At 41.1% G+C, this 13,733-nt stretch overlaps 1 protein-coding gene across 15 annotated transcripts in view; it reads left to right on the top strand.

The window, feature by feature from the left end:
- PTPRM (protein tyrosine phosphatase receptor type M) overlaps positions 1–13,733 on the top strand; it is a 539,592-nt gene that overhangs the window by 486,393 nt on the left and 39,466 nt on the right. For all 15 annotated transcript variants that reach the window (XM_048507340.1, XM_048507337.1, XM_048507335.1 and 12 more), the window contains one exon: positions 9,117–9,214. In XM_048507340.1, the coding sequence (XP_048363297.1) occupies positions 9,117–9,214 (98 nt within the window). The remainder of the gene's footprint in view (positions 1–9,116; positions 9,215–13,733) is intronic.

Below are 13,733 nucleotides of genomic sequence, written 5' to 3'. Positions count from 1 at the left end.
CTATCCATTCTAGTTTTACAGTATCCATTTTGAGGTGGGATTGCTTTGACTAATTAATTACAAATTAAGTATTAAAATTATATTCATATTTAGAATCTGTAGTTAAGTACATATATTGTTATTAGATATCCCTAATTATGTTTTTTGCTTTTTTCTTCTCCGTGATATTATTGCTTTGCATTAGGGCTCCAATATGTTGTCCATTAAATAGTGAAGTTAATTCATGAAAATCCTTTTGATCAAGTAAAAGGGCTTCTGATCAGTTGGACAATTATTTGTTCAAATGCTAATTATTTTAGTATAATAACTAAAAATAATTTGTAATACCTTCTTTGTTAACAAAATCCTACCCATAAACCACTGCTAAATTTATAACATGGGCATGAGGCACTTTTCCCCCAGGGTTGCCCATGCCATGTTGCCTCCCACAGACTCTGTCCCAGGTCAAGTTGGGAGGGGGTGACCTCAGATGAGTAGTAATGTAGGTTTCTCTTACTAACCCTGACAGGAAAATTTCCAGCATGCATGGGTTCTCCACTGCCCACTTCCTCCCTGACTGTGCCCCTCCTATCACTCTTTAAAGGGTTTACTCCACCCCTCCTGCCCCCTCCTAGCTAATCAGAGACTTTGAACCCATCCCCTTGCCCTTTCCTCAGGGTCTGGCTTGGGTCCTGTGGCTACCAGTCTCTGTCTGTACCCCCCTCTCAAGGCACCTCTCCTAGGCCCTGCCTCAGCAGACGCTGAGCCCAACTCATACCACCTTGCACCACCCGCCTCTCTCTGCTGCAATGCCCCCGGATTGCCCCTGTTGCCTCTGGGCCTTGTCTCCACCACCGGCTGTCATCGCCCACTCAGCAGGTTCTCAGGAGGCTGAGAGTCTGCCTGGTTCTGCTGCAACTGAGCCAGCTTTCTTGCCTTCGCTTGCCCCTTGGTGCCGCATTTCTTGCCATATTTCTCTCTGCTGCTTTGCTCTCCCATCTTGGCAAGGGCCATTGGGGGGCAGGGGGATGGGAGGCCTGTGCCGGACCCAATGGGATGATGGGTAATATCCGAATCTTACCTTGGTCACAAGGATTGTTGTTGTTTATATACCTGAATTCCATTCAATGTGCAATGGCTTATGAATTAAAAATGTTTTAGGAAGTTACTTCTACAATTCCAAAATCTCTTTCCTCCTATTTTCTCTCACACTTATCCAAGCTGCACAGTTAAAACGATTTGGTTCACTTGCTTGACATAACAGTTGTAAGTCAGAAATAACTTTTTAAACAAGTAAAAATCTTTTGTGGCCAGATTTCCATATGAGTTGAATACTATATACAGTTAATCCCACTGCAATGCAAGAAGAATATATTATCTTTTAACACAGCTTTATTGCAGTTTTTTAAAAAGTTACGAAACAAGCATTGTTAAAATTAACAGGATGTGTTTTACTATCTGTTTTGTATACCTAAAATGGTAGAACTTTAACTGATCAGTCATTCTTTTATAATTTTTTAAAGTATGATATATCTCAAACTTGAATAATCTTTGAATTAAGTTGTAGTTGCTGGGTGTTACAAAACCCAAGTGCTCTGCAGAAATCCAGCTTGGTTAAAATAAGGTATACACTGCGCTTATGGGTAATTAGCCAATCAGATCACCAGGTTGGCAAAAAATTAGTAATCCAGTAATTTTGCATATAAATTGAGCCACATGCTGTGGAAACTGTCCTTAGAGATTAGCTAATTAACAGTTCTGGTGTTCCAAATAGTTACATTAAGGAAAGCTGCATTCCCAAACTTTTAATTAAATTAAATTCTGTTATTTTGATTACTGTGCTGGTGATTTTTGTGTTCCCACACTGCAGTGCTTTATATCTGAAATTGGCATGTCTGGAATTCTGCTGCTAATTTATTTCTTTTTCAGTGAGTACTCAAGGCTGTATATAGTGGCCTTTTGGCATCTGTAGCAGAGTGAGTTAAGTGCACCTCTGGACATCCTGGATCTGTTTAACTTTTAACCGTTCTCTTATTTTCATAGAACATAGGATTGTGCCAATAATTACAATTGCTAGTGTTAATTAGGCTCTCTCAGCTAGAGAACCTCTATCAGTTAAGGTGCTTATCACCCCAGTGGGAAAAGGTTGTTATCAACAGGAAGACTCAGACTCCAGAGTTTAACTGACACAAATTAAATGGTTTATTGAGGCTAGATTACTACCCTGCAAAGGCGAAGTTACCGAATTTCTACTTATCAATCCTTTTCTCCTTTTTAAAATCTGTTCTGTTTCCAGATGTTTATTTCCTTACTGAAGGCCACTACCACTATCACCATCACAACATCTACTATTACTTTTCTTCTTCTCTCTGTCTCTCAGGTTTTCTTCCACTTACACCACATTTTTCAGTCTTCTCTCCATTTACTTTCATAGTGCAGAATCAGATTATTGTGTCAGTTAGTTAAGATAATCTATTGTCTTTGTAAAATATTAAATCTCTGGTCCTGTTGAGATACATATTTATATTAATCAACTTGTTTGTTTCTTTTTTCCCCAGACCTAGCAAGGGATAATGAGTAATGTACCAAATATTCTGCAAATCACATTTTATTTATTTTAGGGTTAAGGTTGCATAAATTTTGGGCACACTTAAAATACTCAAGGTTCAAGTGCAGTGTAGCTTTTGCAAACCTTCGTGAAGTGTGGTTCCTTTAGTGATTATAGTGTATCTTTTTTTCCCTATCCTGGACCTTTGGAATCAAATTGTTCACCTCTTGATGACAATCAATTCTGTATCCCTTCTTACCCTTCAGTGCTTCTTAACTGTGTCTGGAGACAAGTGACAGAGCAATAATTTATTCTGATGTCAAAAAATAATTTGAAAAATGTCAAGTAAAAGAGAAAAAAAGGATAGAAGAGAATTACTTTGTAAGACATGCAGTTTGGGGTCATGAATTTCCCAGGTCCAAAATTGTTTTTTGTGGATTTCTGTAGTAAAGGGAACAATTAAAATAATTCTATAACAAACTTACCATTAAATTTTCTTCCCCTGGGTTGTTTTAATTACCAATGTCTTTCTGTAGCAATAATAGGTAGCATTGAAAAGAGCATCACTGACATTCTAAAGAATTCTCTCATCACTCATTCTTAGAGGAAAGTCTGCCTGACTGAAGAAAGTGATGGGGGAGGGGGGAGAATGATGAATTGTGTCTGAGAAAAAGTTTGATCCAACTTCATCCGGAGCCCTGAGGATTCTCAGTTTTAACAAAATTATTTTTCATCTTTTACATTTTCTCCACGTTAATAGATGGGACCTTTTTCTGGCATGATCTATGACTGATGTCCCCAGAATACATAAATTTACACAGAAAATTCAATTCACTGATGATTAAATGTACAGTCTGCACACAGTAATGCAAGCTGAAGTCCCACTTACCGTGCCCTCCCCCCCCCCCATTACCAGGATCCAAACAATGTTACCAATTGTGTAATTTTATATTTGTACACATGTATACATGTGAACCAATTTAGGACATATCAGATAAAGAGGGCTGTAGTTCACAAAAACTTAATATCCTCATAACAGCCCAATCCAGGGGCCACTGGGGGTGGCTGTGCCTCTGCACCGCCTCCAGGGGGCTTTCTGGCAATGTGGAAGTGCAGTAAAAAAGAAAAAAAACAGGACACCTGAAAGCCCTCCATAAGGCTGAATGGAGTTTTGCCACGCTTTCAGATGGCATACTCCAAGGCCCAGACCACACAGTCCTGGCTCTAAAAGCCAGGTGGAAGCTGACTACAGTTGGTTCCACCCCTGGGTACACCTCCAGCCTGCCCTCACTGCACCAACAGGGCCAACTGAGGTGCAGGAGCACTGACAGCCACATTTGGGCAGCCTGCAGCTCTTCTGCATCCCCTACCGGTGTTTTTGCCCCTCCATCAGGGTCCCAGAGAAGCCAAGCTGCCAGTGTGGGCCTGTGTCATATCCAGGAGTCAGTTCACCTCCCCCCTTCAGATTGGGCTGCAAACCTTTAGTAAGCAAATCAGTAAGAAATATATTTTGGTTTACCCTTGTACGTTTATCTAGTGCAAAAGCTGGTGTAGTGGTGCTGGAGGCATTTGAACTCAGGTTTTTCCTGTATTAATCCACGATTCCAGATCTATCAGGCTGGACTGCTTTTCCAAGTTACATCATATAATTCCCTTTCCCTGAGCCCTTTTGTCAATTTTTTTGTGAGGCACAGAGAGAGGGAACGTGAAGGAAAAGCTACAGCTAGAAAGGCTTTTAAATGCCAATAGCAAGCACGTTTAAACAAACAATGGTAGAACTATGTTCTTGTGGGTTTTTTTAGTTTAATAATATTCTTTAATGTATTGCTCTGACTTGTGCTCCCATCAGTTTTAAGATGCAATTAGTAATATAGTATGTTGTTCACATTTATCATTTTACAAAAATATTCTTATTTCAAGAGTGATTACATTCACAGCTTCTTATCAGCTGTAGGCAACCCTAATTTTAAAATTTAAAAGGTATCGTAATGTTTCAAGGAAGGCATCTCATTTGTTAGCTAGACTAGGCTGATAAATTTATCCATTTGTCCCCAAATGAATAGACTAATAGCATTCTCATGAATAAGTGACTAATTGCTTACTGTTGTGAAGAAGATCAGTGAATTACTCTCTGTGGATGGTAGGATTTTAGTAATTTATAGGTTTTTCATAGCAGCTTATTCTCTGAGTGAATTTGTACTAAGGTGAAATGGCAAGGTGAAAAAATGCTATAGCAAAGGTGTTGGAAGAAAAACAGTATCACTTTTGTTTCAGATTTGCCATGCTGCAGAGAACTATCTTATGAATACACATGTTGCAGAAAGCTCTCAGAAGTTGAATTCTGAAATGTAATTCATTTAAACTTAATTTAATTCATACTGATGCCTTATTTCATTTATCATACTTTTAGCAAAGAACTGAATCAAGATTCAGTTACTATTTTAAAAGGTCTAAATATATCTGTGAATAGCTTCCGTCACGCGTTTTAAAACAGCATTAAAAGTGGAGGGAATGCAGTTTTCTTCTTCATAAAGAACACTTTTATACCTGCTCACAACAAAACCTACCTTGAAAATAGACCAACAGGCTAGTCACGGTACAAGCATATTCAAATAGGTGCATTAAGTTACCACTGGAAATGGCACCATGACATTAGCTTTTTCAGTACAAAAATCAAAGGTGGAACCTTGATCAGAGTATGGTCCAGTTTGGGGTTAATTAACTGTTAATAGTATGTCTGCAGGCAGTGGCGTATCAACAAAAAATGGAACCTAAGGCAAGGTCTGTTTTCCGCGCACCCCCCAGCCCGGCCCCACCAATAGCCTTACTGTGAGGTGTGAGGGCCACCTTGAGGGTGGCCTCACTTTTGGGTTCAGGGGGCTGCTGCAGTCTTGAGTCCCTGGGGGGCAGGCCAACTGCAGCCCATGAGGGAGGGGGAGCCCCCCGGCAGCAACTGGGCTGGGGGGTCTTGGAAGGCTGACTGCAGGGCAGGGGAACTGCCACAGAGGGGGCATGGCCAGGCGCCGCAGCAGCCAATGTATGGCAGTACTGCATGCATTAGCGGTGGTGGGGTTGTGGTGGGTCCGATCGCCCGGGAGCCTCTCATCTCCTCTGGAGGGCAGGCAATGAAGGCAGGGGTCTGGTGACTGCGCCCCTTGCACATCTCCTTCCTGTTGGTGCTTCTGGGCCTCCTGCCCTCCCCGGTCTCGCTGGCTTGCATGGGGGGAGAAGGAGGGGTGTGGGTGCAATTTTCTGCCCCCCCCCCACGTTACCAAATGGTCGTCGCCTGGGGACATTTACCCCAACATGTTCTGTGGGCAGTACACCCCTGTCTGCAGGGCAGGCTACTTGATACAAGACAAACTTTATATTCAAAGAATTCTTTCATGAAGACGGACCAATTGGCAACAGGTTCCTGTGCAGTTAAGAAGTGAAACTGACCCTGGAAAAAAGCTGACACGACTACTCACCTATGTGATATGATGTCACTTCTGGCTCATCTTTGTATTACTGCTGCCAAAGTCGCAGTTTCTGAGGCATTAATGGCTGCCCCTTCACCCTCCCCACACCCACTTCCTATTCCTTAAGAAAAGGCTACCTGGGCACAGCTGCCACTGCACAGTGACCACTATCACTTGTGGAGCTTGCTATCTAAATTTACATTTTTTTAAAAAATGCACTACTTTTGCCTTTCATTTTTGTATCTGACATGTTTATTGTGAAACATATATTGCCTGAAAGCCCCATTTGGAGGGGTGGTGAATCCTCCTGTGGGAGCGGGGCATGGTCACACCAGCAGATTTATCCTTCCTGGGGCACTTACCCTGGTGCAGGGGCAATTCCACAGGCATGCCGCTACCACAGCCCTCCCCGGAACAGCAGGAGCAGACTGGGGATAATATCTCTGACCTACACCACTAAAAGGGTGCCATATGTCTATTAAGACCAATGAGGGCTTCTCGGTGGTGGGGAGGCTGTTTTGCTTTACCAGCCTCCCCGCACTACCAGGAAACCTCTTGGGGGGGCACCATGGCTGCAGCACCATGGCCAGGTGCACAGCCCCTTAAATGGAACTGTACATCTGGTTTCACTTGATTCTTAATTTTCAACCATATAAATAAAAATACATTTTTAAAAAATTCTGAAATTGTACTGTTTTGTATAAAGCATGTTAGTTATGCTTAACTGCATATTCAATTAATGTACTCATTGATTCATTCAAATCTGGATATTTCTCTGCCTTCTTTTTCGCTTCGTATGTTACTGTTGCTGTCGTCACCATGTATTTGAATAATTTACTATATATTTTTGGAATATTACTTGGTACAATATTTAGTAGCATATTCTGGGGATTCATCTCAAACTCAAATTTTGCATTTCATCATATCCAGTATTTTCTTGCTTTCTTGTGTGTCATCTGTTTGGAAGGAAGATATGGTCAGGCTCCTGGGCACCAGTCCTTCAGGAATTGTCACAGTCAACTAAACATCCAGTCTGTGCCAGTTTGCACAATATGGGCATGATACAAATCTGTGTTGAACATAAGTATGCCTAAAATGTTCATGTATTCTGCATGAATGTGGAAGTAAATTTAGCTCATTAGACTGGCTCTGAAACATAATCAACACAAACAATAGGCACAGCCAGTCTAAAGCATTACTCAGAGGTGTCTTTTCAGACTCATTTCTCTCATCAAGTTCTACAGCAAGGATAATTGTCAAGCCTGGCATTTAAGCTGTTTCCCCTACTAATGTCAAAATAATAAACTGTCTCAAAGAACTGTCTTTTTTCAGAAAGAGCAATTTAGGAATCAGACTAATTAGATCAATAGTGCAAGCTAAGAGAAATAGTAGAAACTGCAAAAGGCCAGGATAGTTAATTGAAACTCTTCTCGTGTCATTTACTCTGGCTTGTATTCTACCATTCCAACCTCAACAAAGCTGGAAGTTTTCTTATGATGGAAGTAGCCTTTCTAATGTTACCAGGAAAAATAATTCTATTCATTTTTCACAATCCCAGGCATGATGATTATGGAAAGTAATTTCTAAAAATCCAATAGTGTTTGAAGAAGAGTTTAGATTTATACCCCCCCTTTCTCTCCTGTAAGGAGACTCAAGGGGGCTTACAAACTCCTTTCCCTCCCTCTCCCCACAACAGACACTTTGTGAGGTAGATGGGGCTGTCATGCCCCCACAGAGCCTTTGTTTATTTCCCCTTTAGTTTCCCCACAGTTAGTATGGGTTTAGCTATGTTTGTATAGTATTTCAGTGGGAGGGAACCCAATTTAGTTCTGTCCCTTTAAGAAGCCCTAGGGCTGGTGTTCTACGGCAGTTATTACCCAGCAACCCGTCTGGTTTTGGCAGTTAGGTGCCAACGGAAGCTGGGTGACAGCAACAAGTTAGACGTCCAAGATGTTATAGACTCTCAGTATTTAACAGTCCAAGATGTTATAGACTCTCAGTATTTAACAGTCCAAGATGTTATAGATTCACAGTATTTAAGTTAAAAAAATCATAGATGTTATAGTCTCACAGTGTTTACATCAATAAATTCCAGCCTCCAGAAAGTTTCTGCAACAAAGTAACCTTTATTTAGTTAGACCCGGGAGGAGTCAGGGTCTGTCAACATTGTTACAATTAAAGCTTTAAGTATTGAACTGTTAACTGAATCAGTGAGTCTTACATTCTGCTTTGGCCGGGTGCAGGGCACCTAAATAACCACCTGGGGAGCAGAACAGTCTAACTTGTTGCTGAGAAAGTTTGGAGAGAACTGTGATTAGCCAAAGGTCACCCAGCAGGGATGTGCAAGAGTCGGGAAACAAATCTGGTTCACCAGATAATACTCAGCTTCTCCTGTGAAAGAGTGGAGAATCAAACCCAGTTCTCTAGATTAGCGTCCAACTACTGTTAACCACTACACCACGCTGGCTATCAATTTAGATAACTTTGCTTTAAAAAACATTTAAATGCAAATCAGTTGGTTAGCAAGGAATAAACTAAATTTTCATCAAGCATTTGACAACCCAAAAGGCAGCCCTATCCAAAGCCAGAGGCGGTGGGACACATGCCAGTTCAACACCACCCCGCCGCCTCCAAGAGGACTTCTTGGTAGTGTGAGAAGCTCAGAAAAGACCTGAACCCCACCCACCACCCCGCCACCAAAAGTGTGGTGTATGTCCAAGGACCAGGGCAATATGCACCCGGCCGTCAATCATGGGAGGGAGCCAGCTAATGTCCCCCCACACTGTCATCTGAGCATGATGCCAGCACAGCCCCACCACAGCCCAGATTTCCAGGTTTTTCAGTGATAGGGCTGCAGGATGAGTGGCCACCAGTGCGTCTTCCTCCTCCACCGGGTTAAGTGCACCAGGAAGGTCTATTGTGACAGTGCAAGGCTGCACTGCTCCTGGAGCCCCTTTGCCTCCCTTTGGATGAGGCTGTTAGTAAGTTTAGATATTGCACCCTACTATTTGTTATTCCCTTTAGCAATGTCAAGCTTTGGAGGTGGTCCATAAAATGATCACTGTGTAATCTTTCAGTCATAGAGCATGCAGAAGTAACCTTTAGACTGATTTTTTTGTTTGTTTCAGGACCAATGCAAGAAACAATATATGATTTCTGGAGAATGGTCTGGCATGAAAATACAGCAAGTATAGTCATGGTGACAAACCTTGTGGAAGTGGGAAGGGTAAGATATTTCTGGATATTTCAATTTTTCCCCCAGTGTTTAAGATGAATCATCCGTACGAGGGTATGTTGGATGTATAAAATAGTGAGTCTTTTGCTATTTTAGTTCTAAGAAAGTGAAATGCAATGGAAGTGCATCAATGTACTTGAGTATATTTATATGATGATCTGTACTAGAAATTAACTTGAAGTTCTTCCTAAAATTTTCTTAGCTAGAAATGAGGGGAAGGTCGGTTCTTATAAAGCTGTGATGCTTCATTCACCATCAATTTGATGTCCTCCTATGTGGTTCTCAGCTACTGCACGCCAGTATTTCTTCCTTTTTTAACTCACAAGATGACAAATGAATTTTACTGTAGACATCTTCATGAAGCCAAATCTCATTGGCTGTTCAAAGACATTTGGCTACGTGGCATAATCAGAAAGCTCTGGCCTCTCTGTGATATTTTGTAGGTAAAATAGTATTCCAAGGTTAGGAGAACTTTTCTTATCTCAGCTACTTAGCTGTTAATCAGTCACACCAATCCGAAAGTAGTGGACACTGTAAATGTGAAATAAACCCTTCAACTGGAACATAAAGGGTTAGGTCTAAAGGACTGTGAGCAGAGACAAGATCACAGAATGGATCCTTCCTGCCTCCACACTGTGCTCCCAGAAATGTGGCTCCTGATTGTCAGGAAACCCCCTGAGACTAATATGGAATGCAGTATTGTGGTCTGCAGTGGGAAGAGTGAATCACTGAGAGTCAATTTATTCTAACCCCACCCACCGACATACAAAAAGAAGTGCTGTTTCATTTACATAAAAGAAACTTTTGCTCTAACCCTGTTGTAGGACATTTTTGTACAGTTGAAAAATGTCTGAGTCCAGTGGCACCTTTAAGACTAACAAAGTTTATTCTTGGTATAATCTTTCATCTGTGTCCATACTTCTTCAAATACTTGTACAGCCGTAAATATCTTAGACATTTGGGTCACTAGCTAATTTTACACACACACAAACTCCTTTCCCAATAGAAGAGAATTCCTATTATTCTTCTGTGGCTTCAGATCCACTCTCACACATACACCTAGGTGAGGAGTTAGGAGTTCCACCTAGCAACTAATTTCCATTTCCTAACTATTTTATGTGCTGACCAGATTCTATAGATATAGCTTAATGAATCTGTGTTTTCATAGATATGGAAACAATGAGTTCCCTAAGAAATACATATATTCATTAACGTATTTGAATTTTCATTTTCAAGCAGTACTTAATTAAGGTTTTTTAAATGGTCAGCTTTATTGTTTTTCATTTACTGTATTTTACTTTATTAGCAGCATTGATGAAGGTTAGGATATTTAACATAACCTGATAAAATCCCAAACTTCATCAACAATACTGTCAACGCCTCCAGAAACAGCACATTTGTTAGCTGTGGAAAGAGTAGGAAATGGCAGATATACTTTGATGGAGCTAAAACAGTTATGATGCATGTTTTTAATTTCTTAGCAACAGAGTTCTTTATAATTTTTTCCTTGAAAAATAGATGTATGGCCTGTAGGGTGATCAATTTCTAAGTAATATGAGTAAATGTGTCATTTCCAGCTTCCTTTATTATAAATTCAATTTTCATTTTGGTGTTCAGAAGAGAGGGTGTTCATGGTTTATTGGGAGTTTAAATCCTACTGCTTAGACATCTAAGTGCCTGAGCCTCCTCACAAATCAGGCAACAGGGCCACATTTGGACAACAAAGCAGTTGGATTTGTGAGTATAATTAAGTGTTGTTACAAGAGTGCAAAGATGCAGCCATTGGGGATGACTAAAATGGTCAACCAGAGGCTGTTGAGACCTAGTGGAAATGTAAATTTTTTTTGCCACTGACAAGCAAACCGAAGCAAAAAGTAAAGATCATTTTAGTGATATGCAACTTAGTGGTATATTGTGTCTATGGTAAACCATATTTCATGAAATGTAACACATTTGAGAGATGACTAAACCCAGCGTCCATCTAAAGTACCCCTTTTAGCTAGATTTCATCTATTACTCAGCTCATTGTCAGCTCTGCATCTGTAGCAAAGTTAGATTCTCCAGGTATTCCATAGGTAGGGCAGAGTTGAGATGGCAAAGCACTTCTTTGTGATTATAGTCAGGGTTCTTATGCAGCATACCAGCAAGGGGAGTGGTTTCCTTTTAGCTCTCAGATGGGCACTGACTGGCTCTCCAGCTGCAGGTAGAGTTAGTAGAGTGCTTATAGCATCAATAAGCTCTTTTTTCCTCTTCCTCTGCATCCTGACCTTCAGTAGGGTCAGGTTTATTGGGGTTAGCTTCTTCACCACCCAAAGCCAGAGAAGTAACTATGTTCTGAACAGACATGCTTTCTGCTCACCCTGTGGATTTTCTCTATGTATACAGTTTGCTTCATCCTTTGGAGAGTGGGGCTGAGGGGAGCAATGCACAGCTGCAGCTCTGGACTGTGCTGACACCTGTTTCAACGTAGGAAAATGCTATAGACTAGCCACACTTACTCTCTTCCACTTGGCTTCTCCATCATCCTTCCCACAGCAAGCAAACTTGTGGTCCTAGTAACACACAGTTCCTTCAACTCCAGCTGCTCCCCTTCCAAAAGTGAAAGTCAATAAGTGACTTTGAGACCCTGTCTCAACCCAAGGTTTCAGCAACCTTGACTACAGAAATTTGGTCTCTGCACTGTTTAGCCAGCCATGATATCTGAAAACATAGTCCACTTGGGCTCCATTTTCTAGGTGGAGAAGAAGCCTGTCTATATCTAGACAAGAAAGCCATATGTCATCACTTGTGGAAGCCATGAGTAACCATGGACCTGGGGCTTCAGAGTGGCAGGTCCCACAAGTGTTCAATTTTTTGCCCCAGATCGGGCATCTGAATATCCTAAAATGGGAGATGAGCATTTTCTTCACACTGAACCTAGTCACATCAGAACAGGCAACATGAGCATGTATCAAGACCTCCATCAGGCTTGCCTACATTTCTACATTGCCTACATGTCTACATTTAAAATATACATTAGTAGTAATTGGTCCAGTTGATATTCTGAACACATTTGTGATTCCATCTGGCACTAAACAAATATTGGTGCAGTAAATTTATTGAATTGATTCTAAAAGATACTCTTTGAAGCCCTTTCAGCAGCTCTCCAGGCATCAAGCACTAACTGTTCACGAGGGAGTCTTCTGATGGTCTGGAGATGAACCAAAGAAAATTCCTTATCTACTACCTGGTAGAGACTGTATCAAATTCTGTGCAGTGGTCACCAATGTGGCAGTTCACAGATACACTTAACTTTGATACTAGGAAGATTGGTATGTTTTGCTTTGATACTGGGAAGTTGATCCAAATTCCCAGTCACAGCTTGCCAGTGTTCCCTTTGTTCCCTTCATGGTACACCTGGGTACCATAAACCTATGACAAGAAGAATGTTCACTAAGGAAGGATAATCAAAGTTCTAAAAAGTTCCATTTCCTGTGGGACCCTAAACCCATAGCATGCAATAGGTGATTCAGAAACTTCAAACAAAAACGACAACCCACTAATCTAGCAAGAAGACTGCAGTTGCTCATCATTTGCTCCCTACTATTACCAGAGAGGAAGGAATACCTGACAAGCATTTCAGTAATCCACTAATGATAGGAGGTTGTCTTCAGCACTTTGCAGGAGGAGCCTTTTGTCCTCAGATTGTTGATTGCTTCTAATAGTCTCCCATGCCTGGTTTCTGAAGTATTCATCAATTCTAAGACATATTAATTCAGTCCTTGAGGGCCATGTGCAGTTTAATCTACTTCAGAAATATCCTGAACAAGCCTTTCTCAACTTCTGGGGATGCTGGTCTCCTGTAATTCTGTTGGCAAGATGTGAAGTTCCTAGAGATGCTGGTACTTCTCTTCCAGAAGTGAAAGACTTCTCAAGGATATGGCATGGTGTCTGAACAACAGACTCTGGATCATCCTCTGGAAACCAGTGCATCTCCATCTCTTCTCAGATGCCAGCCTGTATAGATGGGATGTCCTTCCTCCACCCTAAGGAGCTTTCCGCCAACTTAAGTGACTCTTCCTCCAGTGGAAGAACTCTTAAGACGAATGACAGGTCCTTGGAGGAAGGTTGGATCCATGCAATTGAAGATGAAACTTCATAGTAAATGTCAGTTTTCTATTTCTTCCCCATTCACCATGCCAAAAAAACTTCACAGTGTGAATTACGCATCTTGGTGATCTACTTCACCACTAGCAAGGAACTGTCACAACACAACACAATTGTTATGTTTTAGAAGCAAAATAATAATAATTGTTATATCAGCTTATCTTGTAATTGAACTTATTTTTGCTATGTATCACACAAATCTATGCAATCTGTCATTTTTTATCTTATCCACAAGCATAAATTGAACAATGGCTAGCCTCATTCCAAACCTCTAGAATCTTACTCAAACTGTAGCTTCTGCTAATAACATTGACCTCAGAGGCAGGGATAACCTGGAACTTGTCTCTTTTTGGATTAGAATACA

This window comes from Sphaerodactylus townsendi, linkage group LG09 (assembly GCF_021028975.2).
Source record: "Sphaerodactylus townsendi isolate TG3544 linkage group LG09, MPM_Stown_v2.3, whole genome shotgun sequence".
NCBI lineage: Eukaryota > Metazoa > Chordata > Lepidosauria > Squamata > Sphaerodactylidae > Sphaerodactylus > Sphaerodactylus townsendi.
This window is presented reverse-complemented; position numbering and strand designations above follow the sequence as displayed.